The 20,041-nt window shown below is 38.6% G+C and overlaps 2 protein-coding genes across 2 annotated transcripts in view; both read left to right on the forward strand.

The window, feature by feature from the left end:
* Positions 1-4,663: 4,663 nt before the first annotated feature.
* On the forward strand, positions 4,664-12,934 carry LOC107812441 (uncharacterized). The gene is made up of 3 exons (XM_016637538.2): positions 4,664-5,054; positions 11,261-11,773; positions 12,358-12,934. Exons 1-3 carry the CDS (start codon positions 4,755-4,757, stop codon positions 12,607-12,609), a joined length of 1,065 nt encoding a protein of 354 aa, XP_016493024.1. The 5' UTR covers positions 4,664-4,754; the 3' UTR covers positions 12,610-12,934.
* A 1,012-nt stretch (positions 12,935-13,946) lies between these two features.
* LOC107812440 (DNA polymerase delta catalytic subunit) overlaps positions 13,947-20,041 on the forward strand; it is a 41,452-nt gene continuing 35,357 nt past the window's right edge. Inside the window, exons 1-9 of the mRNA XM_075253968.1 lie at positions 13,947-14,437; positions 15,321-15,431; positions 16,147-16,253; positions 16,363-16,522; positions 17,449-17,644; positions 17,741-17,876; positions 17,965-18,102; positions 18,696-18,773; positions 19,101-19,192. Of these exons, the coding sequence (XP_075110069.1) occupies positions 14,176-14,437; positions 15,321-15,431; positions 16,147-16,253; positions 16,363-16,522; positions 17,449-17,644; positions 17,741-17,876; positions 17,965-18,102; positions 18,696-18,773; positions 19,101-19,192 (1,280 nt within the window). The 5' untranslated portion in view covers positions 13,947-14,175. The remainder of the gene's footprint in view (positions 14,438-15,320; positions 15,432-16,146; positions 16,254-16,362; positions 16,523-17,448; positions 17,645-17,740; positions 17,877-17,964; positions 18,103-18,695; positions 18,774-19,100; positions 19,193-20,041) is intronic.

Genomic DNA, 20,041 nt, shown 5'->3' on the forward strand with positions numbered 1-20,041 from the left:
GTGAATGGCGTATCAGTTATGTCCTATTAGGCGTGCATGGTGTATGTTATTTGCTTCACCGTGAGTATGATGAATTGCTTTGGTTCTAGATATCAAATTGTGCGTGGTTGTCAATTTCGAGCATAGTGACTTAAGGTGGTTCCATATGGAGCAGTGTTTAAATAAGGTCGCGCATTGCAGTGAATATATGTGGAGGTATGACCTTGCAGGTTAGATTCGTGTGTTCTGTTCCTGTGATGTGAGACGGGTTCTCAGTCCTACGTTGTGGTGGTACTGGTGAGCTTGAGGTACAACTCTTTTATTTGAGTCATTTTCATGATTTGAGTATGTTCGGACCGTTGCTTATTGGTGCGCGTATTGTGCTAGATGTGGCTTAGGCCTCTATTGGTATGACATGTCACCAGGGTAGTGTGTTGGGTCAGAGGAGATCGTTGGGATCATTAATGAAAATAAATGGATTCGATTTCAGCATGTTTGATGGGTAAACATCGAGTTCGGTTCAAAAAAAAATTTGCTATGGTAATTGCCAGAGGAGAAATGGCTTCATGAATGTTTGATCTGAGAAATGGTTATGGTTTATTGCGTGTTTCATTTATCGTTGGCAGTATATGAAAGTGTTGGAATGAGACTTTAGCTGATAAGAGGTTTTCTATCGATATTTGGTTGTTATGGGCAGCTGCTGTGAATAGAAGTTATTGCTGTGAGCGTTAGAGTTATATGGTATATCATGGGATTGCTCCCGAGGTTGCAGGCATGGGTTACTACAGCTAGTTCGGGTCTATTCAAAGTATATGTGTGAGGTTTTGATCGTATTAATGGTTTCAGAAGTGACAATGTGGTTCTATGGTTTATGGGCTAGATTGGATTATGTAGTTTTAGTTAAACGGTGTTATCGGACCTATATGAGATAGGGTGATGTGGGATCACCCCCGGCTATATGCATGGTAAGGTTATTCAGCGATTGGTGGGCTTTTAGAACAACTCTGGGTACGTTCGAGGACGAACATGTGTTTAAGTGGGGGATGATGTAATGACCCGACCAGTCATTTTGAACTTTTGTACTTTGATCGCCAGTTCCCGAACATGACTTGCCCCGTGTAACGTATTATGACTGATGTAGATCGTTGGTTTTGGTTTTCAGGAAAAATCAGAATGAATTTGAAGGAACAGTCTCAGTTGAAAGCTTTGAATTTGAAAGGTTTGACTAAGAGTTGACTTATTTGTATATGAGCTCGGATCAGAAAATTTATGATTTGTATAGCTTCGTTGGGTGATTTATGACTTAGGAGCGTGATTGGAATGCATTTTAGAAGTCCGTGGAAGGATTTGGCTTGAATTGGCAAAGTTAATATTTTGGCGAATTCCGGTTGATAGGTGAGATTTTGATCTGAGGGTCGGAATTGAATTACGAGAGTTGTTGTAGCTTCGTTATGTCATTTGTGATGTGCATGCAAAAATTCAGGTCATTTGGACGTCGTTTGGTCGACTTTTTGATCGAATTCGGATTTCGGAAGTTTTGAAATTCTTAGGCTTGAATCCGAGGGTGATTTGATGTTTTGATGTTGTTTTGTGCGTTTCGAAGGTTGGAACAAGTTTGAATTATGTTATGGGGTGTGTTGGCATGTTTGATCGGGGTCCCATGAGGCTCGGATATGTTTTGGAAGAGTTTTTGGAAGATTTTGCCGTTTTGAGCATAAGCATGTAATGATCCAAAGGTCCATTTTTAGTTCTAGAGATCGAAATTTGATTTCGAGACTTCCAAAATTTTGATAATGAATTATAGGACTGATCTGGAAAGTTTGGTCTAATTTCATCAAGTTGCGATTGGGTTTTTGACACGAAACATGAGTTAATTGTTTAACGAGCGAAATGGGTATTGAACTGAGCAAATGAGCTCCGAATTGAGTTTCGACTGAAGGGCTATGTTCGTATTATTATTTGTGACTCATAGGAACAAGAATCATCGAATTCCGAGTTCGTATGATGGAGTTAGAGCCTTTTTAGTGAAGAAAAAAAAAGTTGCTGCAATTTTCTGGGCTGTTTCTGCATTTTTCGCACGTGTGAACAGTAACCGCACCTGCGTGAACAGTATCCGTGTATAGTACCATGTACAATAACCATGAATAGTACCCGTGTACAGTACATATGAACAGTACCCCGTACATAGTACCCATGAACAGTACCGTGGACAGTACCCATGAATAGTAAAATGCGTGAATAGTAACCACGGAAATTCTGGACAAAATGTTGAGTTTTGAAAATTTTCCATTTTTACCAAATTGGAGCTCGGGGAGAGGCGATTTTCGGGAGATTTTCAGAGAAAACAACGGTGTAAGTGTTCTTAACTTAATTTTGGTTAGATTACTCGAATCTATTACTAGTTTTGGCATTTAATTGGTGATTTTAATTGGGAAAATCTTGAAAACCCTCTTGGTTTAATTTGAAAATTTGAGGGTCGAGTTGATGTCGGATTTTAGTAAAATTGGTATGGTTGGACTCGTGGTTAGATGAGATTTCATATTCAGTAATTTTTGTCGGGTTCCGAGATGTGGGCCCCACGGGCGAATTTTAAGTGCAATTTCAGATTTTTAATGGAAAATGTAGAATTTCATATGGAATTAATTCCTATAATTTTTATTAACTGAATCAAATTATTATGGCTAGATTCGAGGCATTCAGAGGTCGATTTGAGAGACAAAGGCATCGCGAGCTAGAGGATTAGCCAGTTCGAGGTGAGTAACGATTGTAAATGATGTTCTGAGGGTTTTAAACCCCGGATTTGCACATCGTAGTGCTATATTGAGGTGAGACACGCACTGGATGATGAGCGCGAGGTCTTTTACTACCGGGGATTGTGACTTGGTCCATCCCGATTGATGATTTTACCGCATATTTGATTGAAACTTATTTGTTATCATCGTGATTTGGGCTGATTGACATACTTGGGCTTCGTGCCAATTATTTTAATCCTTTGGGAATTTTTATCATTATTTCCTCACTGTTTTGACTTATATTGAAACTCAGTCCTGTTGATAATTATTGTTATACAAACTCAGCCGCTTTTATGCAGATTTGAAAACTCAAATAATATTTCTAAATGGTATTTTGGGCTGAGAACTATTGTTTTACAAATGCCCAAGGGGCTTATGATGATTTCCGGACTAAGTGAGGCCGAGGGCCTGAGATACTATTTATGCCACGAGGTGGCTTGAGTGATGTGAGGCCGAGTGATATGAGGTCGAGGGCCTGAGATACTTTATATGCCACGCGGTGGCTTGAGTGATGTGAGGATATGCTGAATGATGATGCCACGAGGTGGCTTGATATAGCGCTTGGGCCATAAGGGTCCCCTCCGGAGTCTGCACACCCACAGTGAGCGCAGGTACCCATTGTTCTGAGTGATTGATACTATGCCCGAGGGGCTGATATGAGTGATTGTGAGGTAGCCCGATGGGCTGATACTATTCTGAGAGTGAGCCCGAGGGGCTGTTACTGATCTGATATTGAGCCCGAGGGGCTGTTACTGTTCTGATATTGAGCCCGAGGGCTGGCACTGTTTTGATATTGAGCCCGAGGGGCTGGTTCTGTTGATATTATGCCCGAGGGGGGTTTGTTGTACATGTTTTGCCCGAGGGGCTATTTACATTTCTATCATTTTTGTTACTCACTTGTAAACTACTTGCTTTACTTGTTGGAAAAAAGGGATTTTCACTTGATTTCTCACTGCTTTACTGTTAAAGTGGTTTTACTGCTTCAGTATGGAATACCTTGTGTTTTTGCGTGATTTCTTGCCTTCAGTCTTTATTTATTATTATTACTCACTGAGTCGGAGTACTCACATTACTCCCTGCACCTTGTGTGCAGATTTAAGTATGTTTTGGCTGATCGGAGGCATAGTCATCAGAGTTTAGCAAGGTAGCTGCCGGCGTTTACATCATAGCTTTTCTCTCTCCTCATTTCATTAGTCTATATTTGTACACTCCAGGTTTTCAATTGTATTTATACCTTAGTAGATGCTCGTGACTTGTGACACCCCGGTTAGGGCTGTGTCGGGTTGTGCTTCCGTTAATTATATCATTAAATCATATTTAAATTGTTTATTAATGTTTAACTATTTTTGAAAAGGCAATATGGGTTTGTTGGCTGGCCTTGTCTTCACAAGAGGCGCCATCACGATCGGAGCGGGTTTTGGGTCGTGACAGAAATGATATGTAATGTTAGTGTTATTGTGGCTTAATTGTTGTCTTTTATTATGTAATGAAGCTTTATGTTTTTATACAAGGATTTAATAAAGTCATTGCCATTCATTTGTTGTGTCTATGACTGAGTTTATTTGCTATGATAATTAGTTAGGTGTTGTCAAATAGGTGTCTAAGTAAACTGATATGGAGTTGTGAAGTGTTTGAGAAATGACTATTATAACTGACTCATATCTGCCCCTGTACAATTCGAACTAGGTCTAACTTGCCCTCACATATATTCCATGTGGCTTTATGAGTCTTCCGTTAGTGATGGAGGGCATATACGAGCCCATTTGTTGACGGCAAGGGCAGAATAGAGACCAAATTTTAACGAAGGGCTAGCATGTCCTATTTCATATAGTAAAAGGGCATTTTAGTCCCTTTTCCGTATATTATAAGGTTGCTATACATTAAAATATTTGTGGGGATCTTCGCAAAGAAAGAAAAGAACCTAAAACCCTGCGGCCTATCGGTTTATCTTCTCCCTCCATTTCCACTGAACCATACAATACAATGGCCACCACTTCTCTTAAAACTCCCACCACTACCTTGAGGCCGCCGTCGACCGCCGTCAGCGCCTACGCGGTGAAACCCAATTGTATCACTTTCTTATCCTACTCACACCGCATACGGGAGCAGACTCCACTAGTTCCCCGACGGTGTCGTATTCACCACTCCGCTAACGCAATTGCTCAGCTGCCGCACCGGTTGGTTGAGAAATTTGTAGTCTTTGCTTCAAATGGGGATGCTACTGAGGCCGCTCAAACTGAGACTAAGGAACCTGAGCAGGAGGTACAAGAATCCGAGCAGGAGGTACAACCCTTTATCCTGTTTTTTTATTCAGATGTACAATCTCAATTAACTATGCTTACCACTGAATTAATAGGGTCGACTTCCCCCATTGGATGAGGGAATAAGCTCTCGTCTCCTTGTATAGTATTGGGGATACTCGCCTCATGAGCTAGATTTTTGGCTTGAGTTGTGCCAAGTCCATTTTCTTTAACACTAGGCGGAGAATTCCCAGTGAATTTAGTATTTCCAAGTTTCATCATAATTAGATTACTTTACTTTATTCTCTTCCTTTTTTCAAAGGTCAGTTAGTGACTCTCACCCAGTGGCGGACTCGCGATTTTAAGGTGTGGATAGGGGTGAGCATAATACCGACCGAACCGAAAAAACCGGCCGAACCGTGAATTTCGGTTTCGATTTAATCGTTTTTTCGGTCGGTGCGAAATTTTGGGTATACTCTAGTATTTGATGCATCTTTAGCTGGAAGAATTATGGAATGATTAATTATGGAGGCATATCAGTAGCTTGGCATGAAATTATTGGATACAAGAAAGCTTTGCAAGCATATTATTACTGGAAGATCAGAGCATAAGATAGTGTTGTAAACTACTTTGATTAGCACAAAAAGGAAATGGTTAGATCCCACAATTTTGAGAAAGATGGTCCAGATTAATGATTACTGCAAGATGCAAAATTTTAAGATGGAAGATTTCTCCGTATCTGAAGCCCATCGAGAAGCAGAGGTTGACTGCATCATTCTTGAAATAGTTAATGACACAGGGTTGGACAATGTTGCAACAAGTTGGAAAGACTTGCAGTAAAGGGAATACGAAGAACTTTGCCATCTCAAGCCATGCTCAAGTGGTGAAGATTATGTCATAGCCGCATATATGTGGTAGATTTAATTGTATTGTACATAATTATATAAGGACAGACTTTTCTGTTCCTACAAGTCTACAACCGTTTGAAACCGAAAATATAAACCGGAAATAACCGAACCGAACTTTGAAAAAACCGCACCGCACCGTAAATACTTTGGTTTGATTTGGTTATTAATATTACAAAATCGAAAACCGATAAACCGAACCGTATTTTTATAATAACCGACTGAACCGACCAATTCCCACCCGTAGGTGTGGGTGCTCACTTCCTTTAACATAGTACAGTGCACAACTATTTGAACCCCAAAAGTGAAATTGTGAAATTAAAAAGTTAATGAGAAAACTACAATATTTTTACTTGGGGAAAGAGCGTGTGATGCGTTGGGGGGTTTGGGGGGGGGGGGGGGGAAGTGTACAAGAAGGGTTTGGAATCCTTTAGAAGCATTCATTTTTTCCCTTTCTTTGCCACAATGACTAAGATAAATGGGAAGAAATCACCTAATGTATTTTGTCTTTACTAGGAATGCTCTTTTTTTTTTTTTTTTGATAAGGTAAATAATTTTATTAACAATTGGGGACTAACCCGTATACATATAAAAAAAAAAGAGAACCTACACCAAAATATAGTTCTCAACAAAAGAGATCCAATCCTTTATAAAAATAGGGACCCCATGAGTACACCAAAAGAAACTAGGAACAAGAAACTACTTTGCAATATCACTAAATCTTGTTCCGCCTCTTTAAAAGCCCTCATATTTCTCTATTTCCAGTTTCCATATCACCCACATGATTGCTAAGGGAGCGACACTCCATGCCCTTGGACTTCTCTTTCCACTGATGTGAACCCAACTATGCAACGCCTCCTTCACTGAACCCGACATCGCCCATTGCACCCCAAACAAATTAAGGATCACTCTCCACAATCGATTATCCACTTTACAATGCAATAGGAGGTGATCTACATCTTCGCTCGAGCATTTGCACATGAAGCACCAACTAACATAAGTGATCCTTCGCTTTCTCAAATTTTTTGCTGTCAAAATCGCTCCCCTCGCCGCCAACTACACAAAGAAACACACCTTTCTTACTACTTTCACAATCTTGTTCCTCTCTCACTAATAACCTCTTATAATAAGATTTAACCGTGAATAATCCATTTTTACTCTCCCGCTATCTCCATACATCCGATACATTATTTGGTGTATCCAAACCCATACAATAACTCAACTAGATTGTGAAATTCTTCCATCTCCCAATCCTGTAGGTTCCTCCTAAATCTCAAATCCCAATGAAGCACCCCTCCGTGGGACCTACTAGGATTGCCCTTGTCTAATTTGTAAGTTTTGTGAAGATAGTCTCACAACATCTGCCCTTAGCTTTGGTTCAATAGCAAAGGTAAAAAAAACGCTGGTGAGTGCACTTGAGTTCGTATCCTGGCTGGTGAACTAAGTCTAGTATGTAAGTGAAAAAGGGTAGATGGTATGCCTATTACCCATTAAAAACAACGAATTTCTCGATAATTTGGAAAAATATAACATTTGGCAGAGTAAAATCTTCATGTTGCTGGCTAGAAAACTTTTACTTTATTCTTTGTCAATGCAAAGAAAACTTTTACTTTTTTTTGGTCAATGCAATCAGTTAAGTTGGGTTTGATCTCTGGCGTAGGTGCGTTAAGAACACTAATTATTAGGTGATTATGCATGTGGATAGCAATTGAGATGTCTTCGTATGACGTTACCTCTATTTGCAAGATTCCATGTGAGATGTCACCTTTACTTCTCCACATCCTCCAAATGGTGGACTTGCATATTTATCTCACAATAGTGGCATGACTCACTAACGGGTCCTTTGATTCATGTCTAGACTTAGTGAATAATATTAAAGATTTTTATGCATGGAATGCCTACTCTAAGAACATTTTGTCTTTAGATACTTTTTTCTTGGAATTGCTCCTATACCTTTTTACATTCTATCACGCAAAATAATATATAGATTCTCACATAAGTTATACCGGTATTATTAGTCAAGAGTTTAATGCCAGAAATCAAACGTTATAGCAGTTATGTTGAGCCTTAAACCGGAAATCAGACATTGTATTAGTTATGCAAAGATTACATTTGTAATGCAAGAGTTTATGTTGCAAATGAACATTATATTAGACAACAACAACAACATCATACCCAGTGTAATCCTACAAGTGGGATCAGGGAAAACATAATCACAATAGTTATGAGAAAGAAATTGGGAAGCCATAAAAAATATAGCAATAACAATATCAAAATAATAATATAACCAAAACAAAAGAAACAACATGTAGTAATAGAAATCTAAGAATAAGAAAATACGAGAATGATATTAATACATACTGGTATGGAAAAGAAATACGCTCGACTACTTACTAACCTTCTACCATAATTCTCGACCTCCACCTCCTCCTATCAAGGTTTTGTCCTTGGTAAGCTCAAGATATGCCATGTCATGCCTGATCACCTCTCCCCAATACTTCTTTGGCCTACCTATACTTTTCCTTATAACCACCATTGCCAACCTCACACACTTCCTCATTTCTCACACCTCCTCACTGGAACATCTGTGCATCTCTTCTTCACATACCCAAACCATCCCGGCCTTCTTTCCCGCATATTATCCATTACGGAGGCCACTCCTACCTTGTCCCGAATATCTTCATTTCTAATCATATCTCTCCTAGTATACCCGCACATCCATCTTAGCATCTTTATTTCTGCTACTTTCATCTTTTGGACATGAGAGTTCTTGACCGACCAACACTCTGCCCTAATACAACGTAGTTGGTCTAACAACCACTTTGTAGAACTTGCCTTTTAAGTCTTGGTTGCATACTCTTATCACACAAAACACCGGATGCGAGCCTCAATTTCATCCATCCTGCTTTAATACAATGTGTGACATCATCGTCGATCTCCTCATTACCTTGGGTTATCGACCCAAGATACTTGAAATTTTCCTACCATGCATTTCTTTAATGTCCAGTTGCAACAGACATATGGTCCATGTTTCTTTCACTCTTTGGATTGCATTGGACAATGCCATGCAGTGTCAAGGAAGTTTTTGTGAGTTGGAGTTAATGGAAAGTTGATAAGTCCATCAAGAAAATCTGGTCTATGGTTCCTGCTGCTATTTTGTTGGTGCTTATTGACAGAAAGGAATCGATGATGCTTTGATGACATCTCCACGACTAGATACCTACTTAAGGCTAGATGTCTGGTCACTCTTTTTTGTTGGGTTAAACTTTCCCCTATGTATAACCCTGACCAATTCATGGAATTTATCAACTCTCTAGTCTTATGATAGATTTTTTTGCTTTCTTCTTAGGAGTTGATATCTTCTTTTATTTTGTAATACATGCATCCACTAGATGCTTTTGTTATTAATACACCACTTACTTCATCAAAAAAAGATACTTGAAATTTTCCTTCTTAGGATGACCTGTATATCAAACCTCACTTTCACGTCAGCCTCATACGTTACGTTAAGGAACTTGCACTTCAAGTATTCAGTTTTATTCTTGCTCAACCTGAAACCTTTAGACTCCAAGTTTTGTCTCCAAACCCCCAGTCTATCGTTAACTCCGCCCCGCGACTCGTTAATCAGTACTGTATCATCCACAAATAACATGTACTATGGCACCCCCTGGATGTGTTAATTCATCCATCACCAATGCAAATAAATCCGGGCTAAGAGCTGATCCGTGGTGCAACCCCATCATGAGTGGGAAGTGTCCCGAGTCTCCTCCCACTGTCCTTACACGGGCCTTGGCTGCATGATACATGTCCTTAATCGCCCTAGTGCATGCTACATGTACATCTCCATGGAACCTCATTTGGGACTTTGTTTGTTGTATACTTTTTCTTGGTCAACAAACAATATATTTATGCCCCTCTTCCTAACCCTATACTGCTCCACCAATCTCCTAACTAGATGAATGGCTTCAATAGTCGAACCCCCCGGCATGAATCCGAACTAGTTCTCGAAAATAGACACAACTCTCCTCACCCTCATATTCACCACCCTCTCTCAAACTTTTATAGTGTAGCTTAGCAGCTTGATGCTCCTATAGTTGTTGCAATATTGAATATCACCCTCGTTCTTGTATAGCGTAATCATCTATTCATCGGGTATTTTGTTGTCCTTAAAATAACATAAAACAACCCAGTTAGTCATACTAAACCTGCCTTGCTCGCGCTCTTCCAAAATTCCACTGGGATTTCATCTGGCCCTATCGCTCTTCTCTTATTCATCTTACGCATAGTCCCCTCAACGTCCTCGACTTTTATACACCTACAGTACCCAAAATCACGACGACTCTCGGATGCTCCAAATCACCCTGCATAATATTCCTGCCCCCCTCTTAATTTAAGAGTTTACGGAAGTATGTCTGCCATCTACGTCTAATGCGCGCCTCTTCCACCAATACTCTGCCATCCTCGTCGTTGCTGCACTTCACCAGGGCCAGGTCCAGGTCTCTTGCCCTCATCTTTCTCGCCTTGGCTAGCCTGTGCAGCCTTTTATCCCCGCCTTTGTCTTCAAGTTCTTCCCACTATTGTTCAAACACTACCGTTTTTGTTGCCGTGACTGCTAACTTCACCTCCTTCTTTGCCGTCTTATACCTCTCCCTTTCGTCCTCTTGTCCTCCTCTGCCTTTTTCCACCAACTATGCATAAGCAACCTTCTTGGCGTCCACTTTCCCTGGACCTCCCTATTCCACCACCAATCACCTCGATGTCCACCAAAGTTACCCTTCGAGACCCCCAACACCTCTCCTCTCTAGCTACTTCCCTAATGCAACCAGCCATCCTATCCCACATATTAGTTACATGTAAATTGATGCCAGAAATGTTATAATTGTTGATGCGGGTTGGTAACCTTCTGCAATCCCCCCTCCTCTATCAGGCTTTACTGGCTATTCGCAGTTCGTATAGGCAGAGTTCATTAAGAGTGTGTATTCGGTATTTAATATTAGTCTATAGCTGTCCCCTTTTCCTTACCGAGTGTTCTTTTCCTTGGACGGAGTGATAAAAGACAGTAGTTTTATTCCAGCATGTGCTGGGTTTTGTTTGATTTATATCTTTTTCCGTCAGGCATATCTATGCAGGTTTATACAAATGAAAGAACATAATGCGTTTAATATGCTTATTAGTTTTTTTCTTCATCCTTTTATATCCTTTTGTGGGCATGCAATGTTTTGAGTATGCTGATGAGGGCTATTGTGGTTTACCTTTTAACTTAAAACTTGACGTACTGAAGTTCAAAGTCTTTGAATTTTGAAAGTGTACTGAAATTAATGTGTATTTCCTTACCATTGAACAGGAGAATGTAGATGGTGCTGCTGCTGAAGATGCTCCGGATGAGGGTGACAACACAGCTACAGATGAAACTGCATCATTCATTGCAACTTCATTGCAGTTGTACAGAGATGCTTTAGCAAATAATGACGATTCAAAAGTTGCAGAGATAGAAATTTCCCTCAAGTCCATAGAAAATGAAAAAATTGAACTTCAGAGAAAAGTAGCCTCCTTGACTGAAGAACTGTCAAGTGAGAGGGACCGGGTTCTTAGAATCAGCGCTGACTTCGACAATTTCCGTAAGAGAACAGAGAGAGAAAGACTTTCTCTTGTGACTAATGCACAAGGGGAAGTTGTCGAGAAACTTCTATCTGTTCTGGACAATTTTGAGAGAGCGAAAATGCAAATCAAGGTGGCAACAGAGGGAGAAGAGAAAATTAATAATAGTTATCAGAGCATTTCTAAACAATTTGGGGAAATCCTTGGATATCTTGGTGTTGAGACTGTGGAGACAGTTGGGAAGCCATTCGACCCTTTGGTAAGTTTCTGAAACCCGTGCCTCTAATTACATGTACAGATGCATTCCTACATACATACACATGCTTGAATATTTTAAAGCTGCTTTCTTTCCTTGCAGTGTGATGCTTGTTTGAATAGTAGGTAGATATAGGTTGTATTGTTCTGAGAAAACAAAGTTACAGTTTGAGCTGCCATCTTCTGTTGTTCATGTAGTGATGCTTCTATTGATCCTTGGCTTTAATGCAGGCCAGTTCCCGAGTTGGCTCAAAATTCAGTCGAATTATTGATGAACTTTTTCAAAAGCTGTCTAACATCTATTCGGTTTTTAGGAAGACCTCGACCTGATTTTAAGCTCAATCTAAATCAGCATTATTTTGAGCCAACTCGGTGAGTTGACAATATAGAGACTTATGGTATTCTATCATGAAGGAATGAAACAAGAATTGGTTCCTTTTGACTTGTAAATCGATATAACATTGAAATCTGTTTGCATCACACGTTGTTATTGTAATATGGGGAAAACCTGTTTTATAGTTTTATGCCAAAAGATCATATTTTGTTACCAGTGTCTATTTAAGTATTGATTGGTCTCCCCATGATCAGCTGCACGAAGCTATAATGCGTGAGGATTCAGAAGAATTTGAAGAAGGTGTTGTATTAGAAGAATATCGCAAAGGTTTCAAACTTGGAGACAGACTCTTACGTCCTTCAATGGTGAAGGTGTCGGCTGGCCCTGGGCCGGCAAAGCCAGAGACAGCTGAGCCTAAAGAAGAGCAAAACAAAGTCGAGGAGAAGAATGAGGAAGGTACTGCTGAAACAGCAGGTGATGAAGGGACAGGTGAAGGAGGTAACTAACTACCAGGTGATGATGTGACAAGTGAGGGGTGTAACCTATGATGATTTCTCTTTTGTACAAGCAAACAGAAGGACATATTTTCGCAATTGATTGAGGTTGAGCTAGGTGTTTGCTGGTATACCTTTCAATTTTCATCAACTACTGTTTTTCTGAAAGGACATCATTTTAGTTCAGTCGGCTTATGACTGCCACTATTTTTTGAGGCTTTGGATAGTGAGAATTCATATAGTTGACCCCAAGTAGCTTGGGATCGAGGCACAATTGTTGTAGTACTCTGAAACAAGAGCTTTATGCCATGTGCAAAATGTGACTTGAATTTGTTCACTCTCTGGCCAAAGAGCCCCCTCCCTGCTCTGCTTCTCATAAAGAAGAAATTGTTTTATGGGGAAAATTGCACATTTAACTCCTCTAGTTATAGCGTACATACAAACATATACATTACATTACTCTTGCGATACAACCTGCACGTGGCGTTCAGAATTGGGTGAGGGTAGAGGGTGAAAGAAACATGTTAGGTCGACTTTCTATACCACTTTGGCCCTGCCTTATGGCCTTAGCTAACTTTTTTCATCTGTCTTTTTATTCCCCTAAATAAAGCTTGTTATAGATTAGTTTTCCTTCAGGATCATATAAACTTTTACTCTTCATACCATTGCTCCAACTAGCACCTAGATATTGTTATCGATCTTTAACGCTAAAGAATTTCATCAAAGCACTATTTTGTTTGCAAATATTATTATAAACAAAATATTTCTCTAAAATTATCTCCGTGCTTGAATATTTAATTCAAGTTTAATTTCTTCATGATACATAAAATTAAAAAATGACTTCTTTTACCATCCAGTTTGTAGACATATATTTCGTTTTGATAAAAACTAATGTAACTTGAATATTGTACTGATTTTTGGTGGTAAGATTACACACGATTCTCTTATATTAGAAGAAATACTTAGACTTTTTGAGCTGTCTATGTCATTAACATGCTTGTCTGGCTATCAAGTGCTTCTCTGTCGATTCACCACAACCCATGAAACAATCAAGAGTGTTAACAATATTTAAGCGAATGGGCTAAGTTTCATTTAGTCACTAACATTTTGAATATATCAATTTGCTTATCAACCTCTTTCATTTGACCAAAATGGTCCTTTATCTCATTAGCCATCTAATTTCCAGCCTCGAGTGCATTATACATGCTAAAGGAAGAGCATGAGTGAAAATAGACTCTAAATTGCAAGCTATAAACATGAAATTTTAGCGGAAAATAAAAAAAAGAAGAAAAGAATGATATAAGTAAACAATTTTCTAAATAAACTACGAAAACAAACTAAATTAATACGAGGAGTAAACAATATGATTTTGAATGAAGTGTAGGAAAAAGTTCAGAGGATTATAGTACTTTCAGGGACCACATTGACATTCAGATGAAACTCTAGCTACCAAAAGTGCAATTTCACTTCTTTCCTCTTCCTTGCATCATATACCCAGTGAAACTGGCGGGAATTAGCAACACAACTGCAACTTCCAAAACCCTCCCACCCCCTCTTCCCCAACTACGGCGAACCACCATGAACAACAGCAAATCAAGGAAGCGATCGGCGGCACAAGCGGTTGCAACGCCGTCGCCTCAACAGCAGCAGAAACACCACGCCGCCATGGAAGAAGAAGACCTAGACGATGATGTTTTCCTCGAAGAAACATTGCTTCAGTACGAAGAAGATTCCCAAATCCTCCGTGAAATCGAAGACCGCCACGCTCTAAATGAGCGGCTTCAGAAATGGAAACGCCCTCCTCTTTCTCAAGCTTACCTCTCTCAGTCCCAAAGCATATGTACGGAAATTGTATTTGAAAAAAATAGTATTTTTTTTTTCAATTTTCGACCTCATGCCTTTTCTTGTTTTTTTTGGGGTTAATTTATAGGAATTTTTGGTTCTGGAAGCTTCTTTTTTGTTTTCCCAGAATTTTAACTATTTTGTGAATTTGGATGAGCGTGTAGGGTTTCTGAAATTAGTTTATTTCAAATTAGTTAACCTAAGCTAGTTCAAGTGTTTATATGAGGAAGCTATTTTAGTTTAATATTGGAATTTGAAGATCATTTGTATTAAATGTGAGTTCAGATTCTTAGGTTTTTTTCTTTTTCTTTTTATGACTTGGAGCTTTGTAAAATTTTATACTTTCCTTGATTAGTACTACTGTAACTAAACTGTTCTCTACTGAATTAAGGAATAGAGTTCAGAAGGTTTTGTTTCATTGTTTAATCAGCTATTTTGTATTCATTTAATATCGGAAATCTAAAACAAAAAGATCAATTTTGAAGACAAAATAGAAAGAAAAGAACCTATTTTGGATCGCTCAAAAATTTATATTAGTCTGACGCTAATAGATATAAGAGTATAAACATTTTGTTACTCGCAAAAGTTTGAAGCCTTTTTATGCTCTTCGTATGAGGGGCAGTTATTTTAGTTCTTAAGTTCATGTGGTATCTTATTAAGCAAGTTTATATACTATCACAAAGATAAAAAATGAAGCAAGTTTATACATTGACTTGAGGGCAAGACACGTGGATCTGTATAAAAACTAATAAAAGATAGAAAGTTAGATAGTTAGATAAAACAAAAAAGGTTTTGAAATAGATCAATTAGTTTCACTCTGAGTTCTAACTTTCACTATGTCGCATTCTAAAACTTCTGTTGAATTTTGGTGGTCTTCTCAGCGTTTCAGCAGCTGGAGATTGACTACATTATTGGAGAGAGCCATAAAGAATTGCTGCCTAATTCTTCTGGTCCAGCTGCCATTTTAAGAATCTTTGGGGTCACCAAGGAAGGTTTGTCCGTGCTTAATTCATTGTTGCAACATGCATTTGCAATTTGTTTTTGCTGTATTACAGTAGAGACAGTGCTACTTATCTGAGCAAGAAGATTTGACGCTGGGATGTCAAATAATATGATAATCCCCTCTAGGTATAAATGCATGTCATGAAATGGGAGTAGTTTGGTTGTTTTACAAATTAGGGCGTCCTAAGGGCTGCAACCAAGTACAATTTGGAACGTAGATTTTCTCTCAACAGTATAAATATATTGGAAATAAATATGAGTTGAAATTGCATCTTAGTGAATTTTTTCGAGTTGCAGTATCTGATCTTTTTGCTTCTGGATTCCATTAACTTAAAAAATTGGTTGTGCCATTTCATTTTTAAAAGAAAGTTATAGCTTATGTTTTTGTTTTTTTCTATGCTGTCATAAGAAGTTAGAAATCAACACAAATAGCTTAAGTGGGTTATTCTTGCGATAGTAAGTTTGTTTCTCACACGTCAATCTTTCTTTATTCTTCACCAGTTGACATTAGCGACAAAAAAAATTTGGCCTTAGGTTCAAACGTAACTTGAAATAGTATTTTTATACAGTAATCCAAGTAGGTAGGGTGAGGAGTTGAATTAAGAAGGAACACAACAGCTTGGAATCCATCAAATAATGAGTTTATTGAAGTTGATGTAGCTTGTCTTCCACTTACTAAGAAATGTCTATTTATATGCTGGTCAGGAAATAGTGTTTGTTGTCATGTACATGGATTTGAACCATACTTCTACATCAGCTGCCCTCCTGGAATGGGCCCTGACGATATCTCCCGTTTTCACCAAATTCTCGAGGTATGTTGACCTACTCATTTTAAGCACGCATTGATTGAATTTTTGCACCAATTTGGTTTATTATTGGCCTATGCTGTGTTTGCTATATTATTCTTGTTGGTTGCTGCAGGGTAGAATGAGAGAGGTGAATAGGAACAGCAATGTCGCTAAATTTGTCCGACGCATCGAAGTAGTTCAGAGAAAAAGCATCATGCATTACCAAAAGCAGGCTTCTCAGCCTTTTCTCAAGATTGTAGTGGCACTGCCAACAATGGTTACCAGTTGCCGCGGTACGTTTTCTGGTTCCTTCTACCCTCTGATTCACTTATTCACTTTTACTGTATCTTTCTAATACAGTTGCTTCTCTGATTTATGCTTTGTTTTGTGCTTGTGGCATACACACACAGAGAGTAGTAAAAGTTTTATTGATTGCCAAATCAAGAGCTAAGACAGTGCTAGAAAGTACAATAGGATATTATCCGCAGTTAAAATAATCTGATCAATTTTGTATCAAACTAGTGAACTGTAACTTTGCGCCCTCCTCATATGTGTTATTATTTTTATTACAAAAGAACTTAAGAGACTAAGACATTCATGTTTCAAACTGCAAACAGCTGCAGATTAGCTCTTGAAACATTGCTGGTTCCTTTCATTCCATACCACGTAACACAGCTAAATGGTTCTCCAAATCGTCCGCTGTTTGTTTCTCATTTTACATCCAGTCTAGTACCAAAAATTCTTAGAAGGTCTATGGCGTTACCCATTTCATCCCAAAGTTGTTTAAAAAGAGGTTCTTCAATTGAGCAGTTATCGGCAATAATCTGGTGTGGTACATTAACCATTTCATTCACCCAAATTGCTTTTTGAGATTGTGGTATATTTACTATGGTGTTCTCTTTTCCAGTTTTGTATTTTCTTGCCATGATAACTTTGTTTATTACTTCACATTGTGCCTTAGTCGAGAATAATGTAGTTGCAAAGTACGCTGCCTGTGAAATTGCTGTTTAATCTTCTCCATTAGCTGAAATTGCAGAGAAAAATTAGTGCTGGAGGTATTTGGGTTTTCTTTCTTCAACATCATTGGATGCACCAGAGTTGCAATAAAATAGGACTTTTTATGATTGTTTATGTTCTAATTGATTTTATAGAATTGATTCTATTATGCCAATCCTTTTTCTCTTCTTTTTCCACTTGATTGAAATGTAAAATGTGGCAGGTATCCTTGATAGAGGTATTCAAATTGATGGGCTTGGTATGAAGAGCTTTATGACCTATGAAAGTAATGTTCTTTTTGCTCTTCGCTTCATGATTGACTGCAACATCGTTGGTGGCAACTGGATTGAAGTTCCAGTTGGAAAACATAAGAAAGCTGCAAGGAATCTCTCCTATAGTCAATTAGAGTTTGATTGCCTGTATCCTAAGGCATGGCAGAATATACGATCTAACGGGTGTATTCTATTCTATTAATAAGAATCATCACCTTGAACTTCCTTAACATTTACTTTTAGCTATTCTGACTTGATCAGCCATCCTCCTGAAGGAGAATTTTCAAAGATGGCTCCCTTTCGCATATTGAGTTTTGATATTGAATGTGCTGGCCGTAAGGGCCACTTTCCTGAGCCTACACAAGATCCTGTTATTCAGGTGGAGTCCCCATCTGTTCTATATATCCGGAAAATATATCCATACTGTATACTTTCCTGTTGCTGACAAGATTTTAACTTCATTCTAGGTGGCCAATCTAGTTACCTTGCAGGGACAGGATCAGCCGTTAATTCGTAACGTGATGACCCTTAAGTCATGCTCACCTATAGTTGGGGTTGATGTTATGTCATTTGACACAGAAAAAGAAGTATTGCTGGCATGGAGGGTAATCTTTCTGCATAACCTTTTTTATTAATCGGACTCATATTTCCACCTTTCTTCTCTTCCTTTTCGGTGTTTGGGGGTTTTGAGGGGGGGGAGGAGGATAGGCGAGATTGTATGCGGCGGTTGATTCTTTCTATTTGACCCCATATGATGGCAGTATTAATCATCAATTCATTATAACCTGTTTCTTTTAGTGTGGGACACTCCGTTACATCCAATTTTAGTTTCAGATTGTCCATATTGTTTCTGCTCCAGATGGCAATGCATATGCAGAAGAGTTAAGAAGGTTTAACACATGAAATTTGGTCAAGTTAGAAGTTAAAAGTAAAAATATGAACATGATTTTCATGGCTATTTACGCTTAGCTGGGCATATGAATCTTGGTTGATTGGCGCTGAGGAGGTGGTGGGACCTTTTAAAGTTAACATGAGCATAAGGTGTTTGGATATCCCATTTCAGTCTCTCATACTTTAGTTTGCGTGACTGCATAACACTGTTCTAAAATACTTAAGTAACCATAAAAAGAGATTTTCAAACTATTAGTTTTACAAGTAACCAATATACTTATTATTTTAACATTCCCTTGACTTGCAGGATTTTATACGGGAAGTTGACCCTGATATCATAATTGGATATAACATCTGCAACTTTGATTTGCCATATCTCATCCGGGTAATGAGCTTCTTATGTTTTTCCATATATGGCTCCAAAACAATGATATAAGAGCTAAAGTAAATTTAGATGTGCTGAGCAAGCTTAACAGTTGCCTACTTAATGTAGTTGTAAAAAGGACGGATTTCTTAATTATTGATTGGAGTAAGCAATGAGGAGTAAAAAAGTCCATAGGCAGAAGTAACGGAACCCTTACATGATAACTTGTGGTTACTGTGAAGCTGATGGTAGAACTGAAGTGGAAAAACTTGTTTCTTTCCAGCCAAAAGAGATTGGGAAAGGCTAAGTCAAGTTTGATGTGTATTGTTTGTTTTATCTTCATTTCAGAGAGCTGAAGTCTTAGGGATGGCAGAATTTCCTGTGCTAGGACGCATCAGAAACAGCAGGGTTCGTGTAAAAGATTCAACCTTTTCTTCAAGGTCATATTATATCTTTTCTTTTGTTATCTTCTGTTTGTTTTAAAATATTTTTAGGTTTCTACTTTATCTGTGGGTAAAAATATTATCACTATAATCCTGTATTCTTTTACTTGGTGTCTGTTGACTATATTTGTATCTAACCTTTGGTCCGTTTAGTTTGCATTTATATGTTCTTCCATTACTGTCTGTGGTTTCTGAAATATGGCATTGTGAACTAACCTAATAGGTGTCATAATCAGCTGCAGCTTCTTAGAACCTTTTTAATCTCTCTCCTCGTAATAGGTTAGAAAAATGAAGTGGTTAGGTTCTCTTGTTTGCCTCCTTGAGCATTGTATCATCTGCAAAAGTGGACTTGTAGCATCTTAATTCAAATATTTCCCAAAATTCACCTACATTAGTTGGTGCTTCATGTGCAAAAGCTGGGGCAAAGATGTAGATCATCTCCTATTGCATTGTCAAGTGGCTATTTGTTTGTGGAGAGTGGTCCTTAATTTGTTTGGGGAGCAATGGATGATGCCGGGCATAGTGAAGGAGGCGTTGCATAGTTGGGCTCGTAGGAGGGGGAAGAGTAGTCCAAGGGCATTGAGTGTTGCCCCCTTGGCAATTATGTGGGTTATTTGGAAAGAGAGAAATAGAAGGGCACTTAAAGGGGTGGAACAAGATTTTGTGAAGTTGCAAAGTAGTCTTTTGTTTTTAGTTTCTTTTTGGTGTACTCACGAGGTCCCTATTTGTTTAGAGGATTGGGCCTCTTTTATTGGGAACCATATTTTGGTGTAGGTTCTCTTTTTTTGGTATATGGCTTGTACACAAGGTTCTCCCCAAGTGTTAATAAAATCTTTTACCTTATAA

This window comes from Nicotiana tabacum, chromosome 5 (assembly GCF_000715075.1).
Source record: "Nicotiana tabacum cultivar K326 chromosome 5, ASM71507v2, whole genome shotgun sequence".
Taxonomy (NCBI): Eukaryota; Viridiplantae; Streptophyta; class Magnoliopsida; order Solanales; family Solanaceae; genus Nicotiana; species Nicotiana tabacum.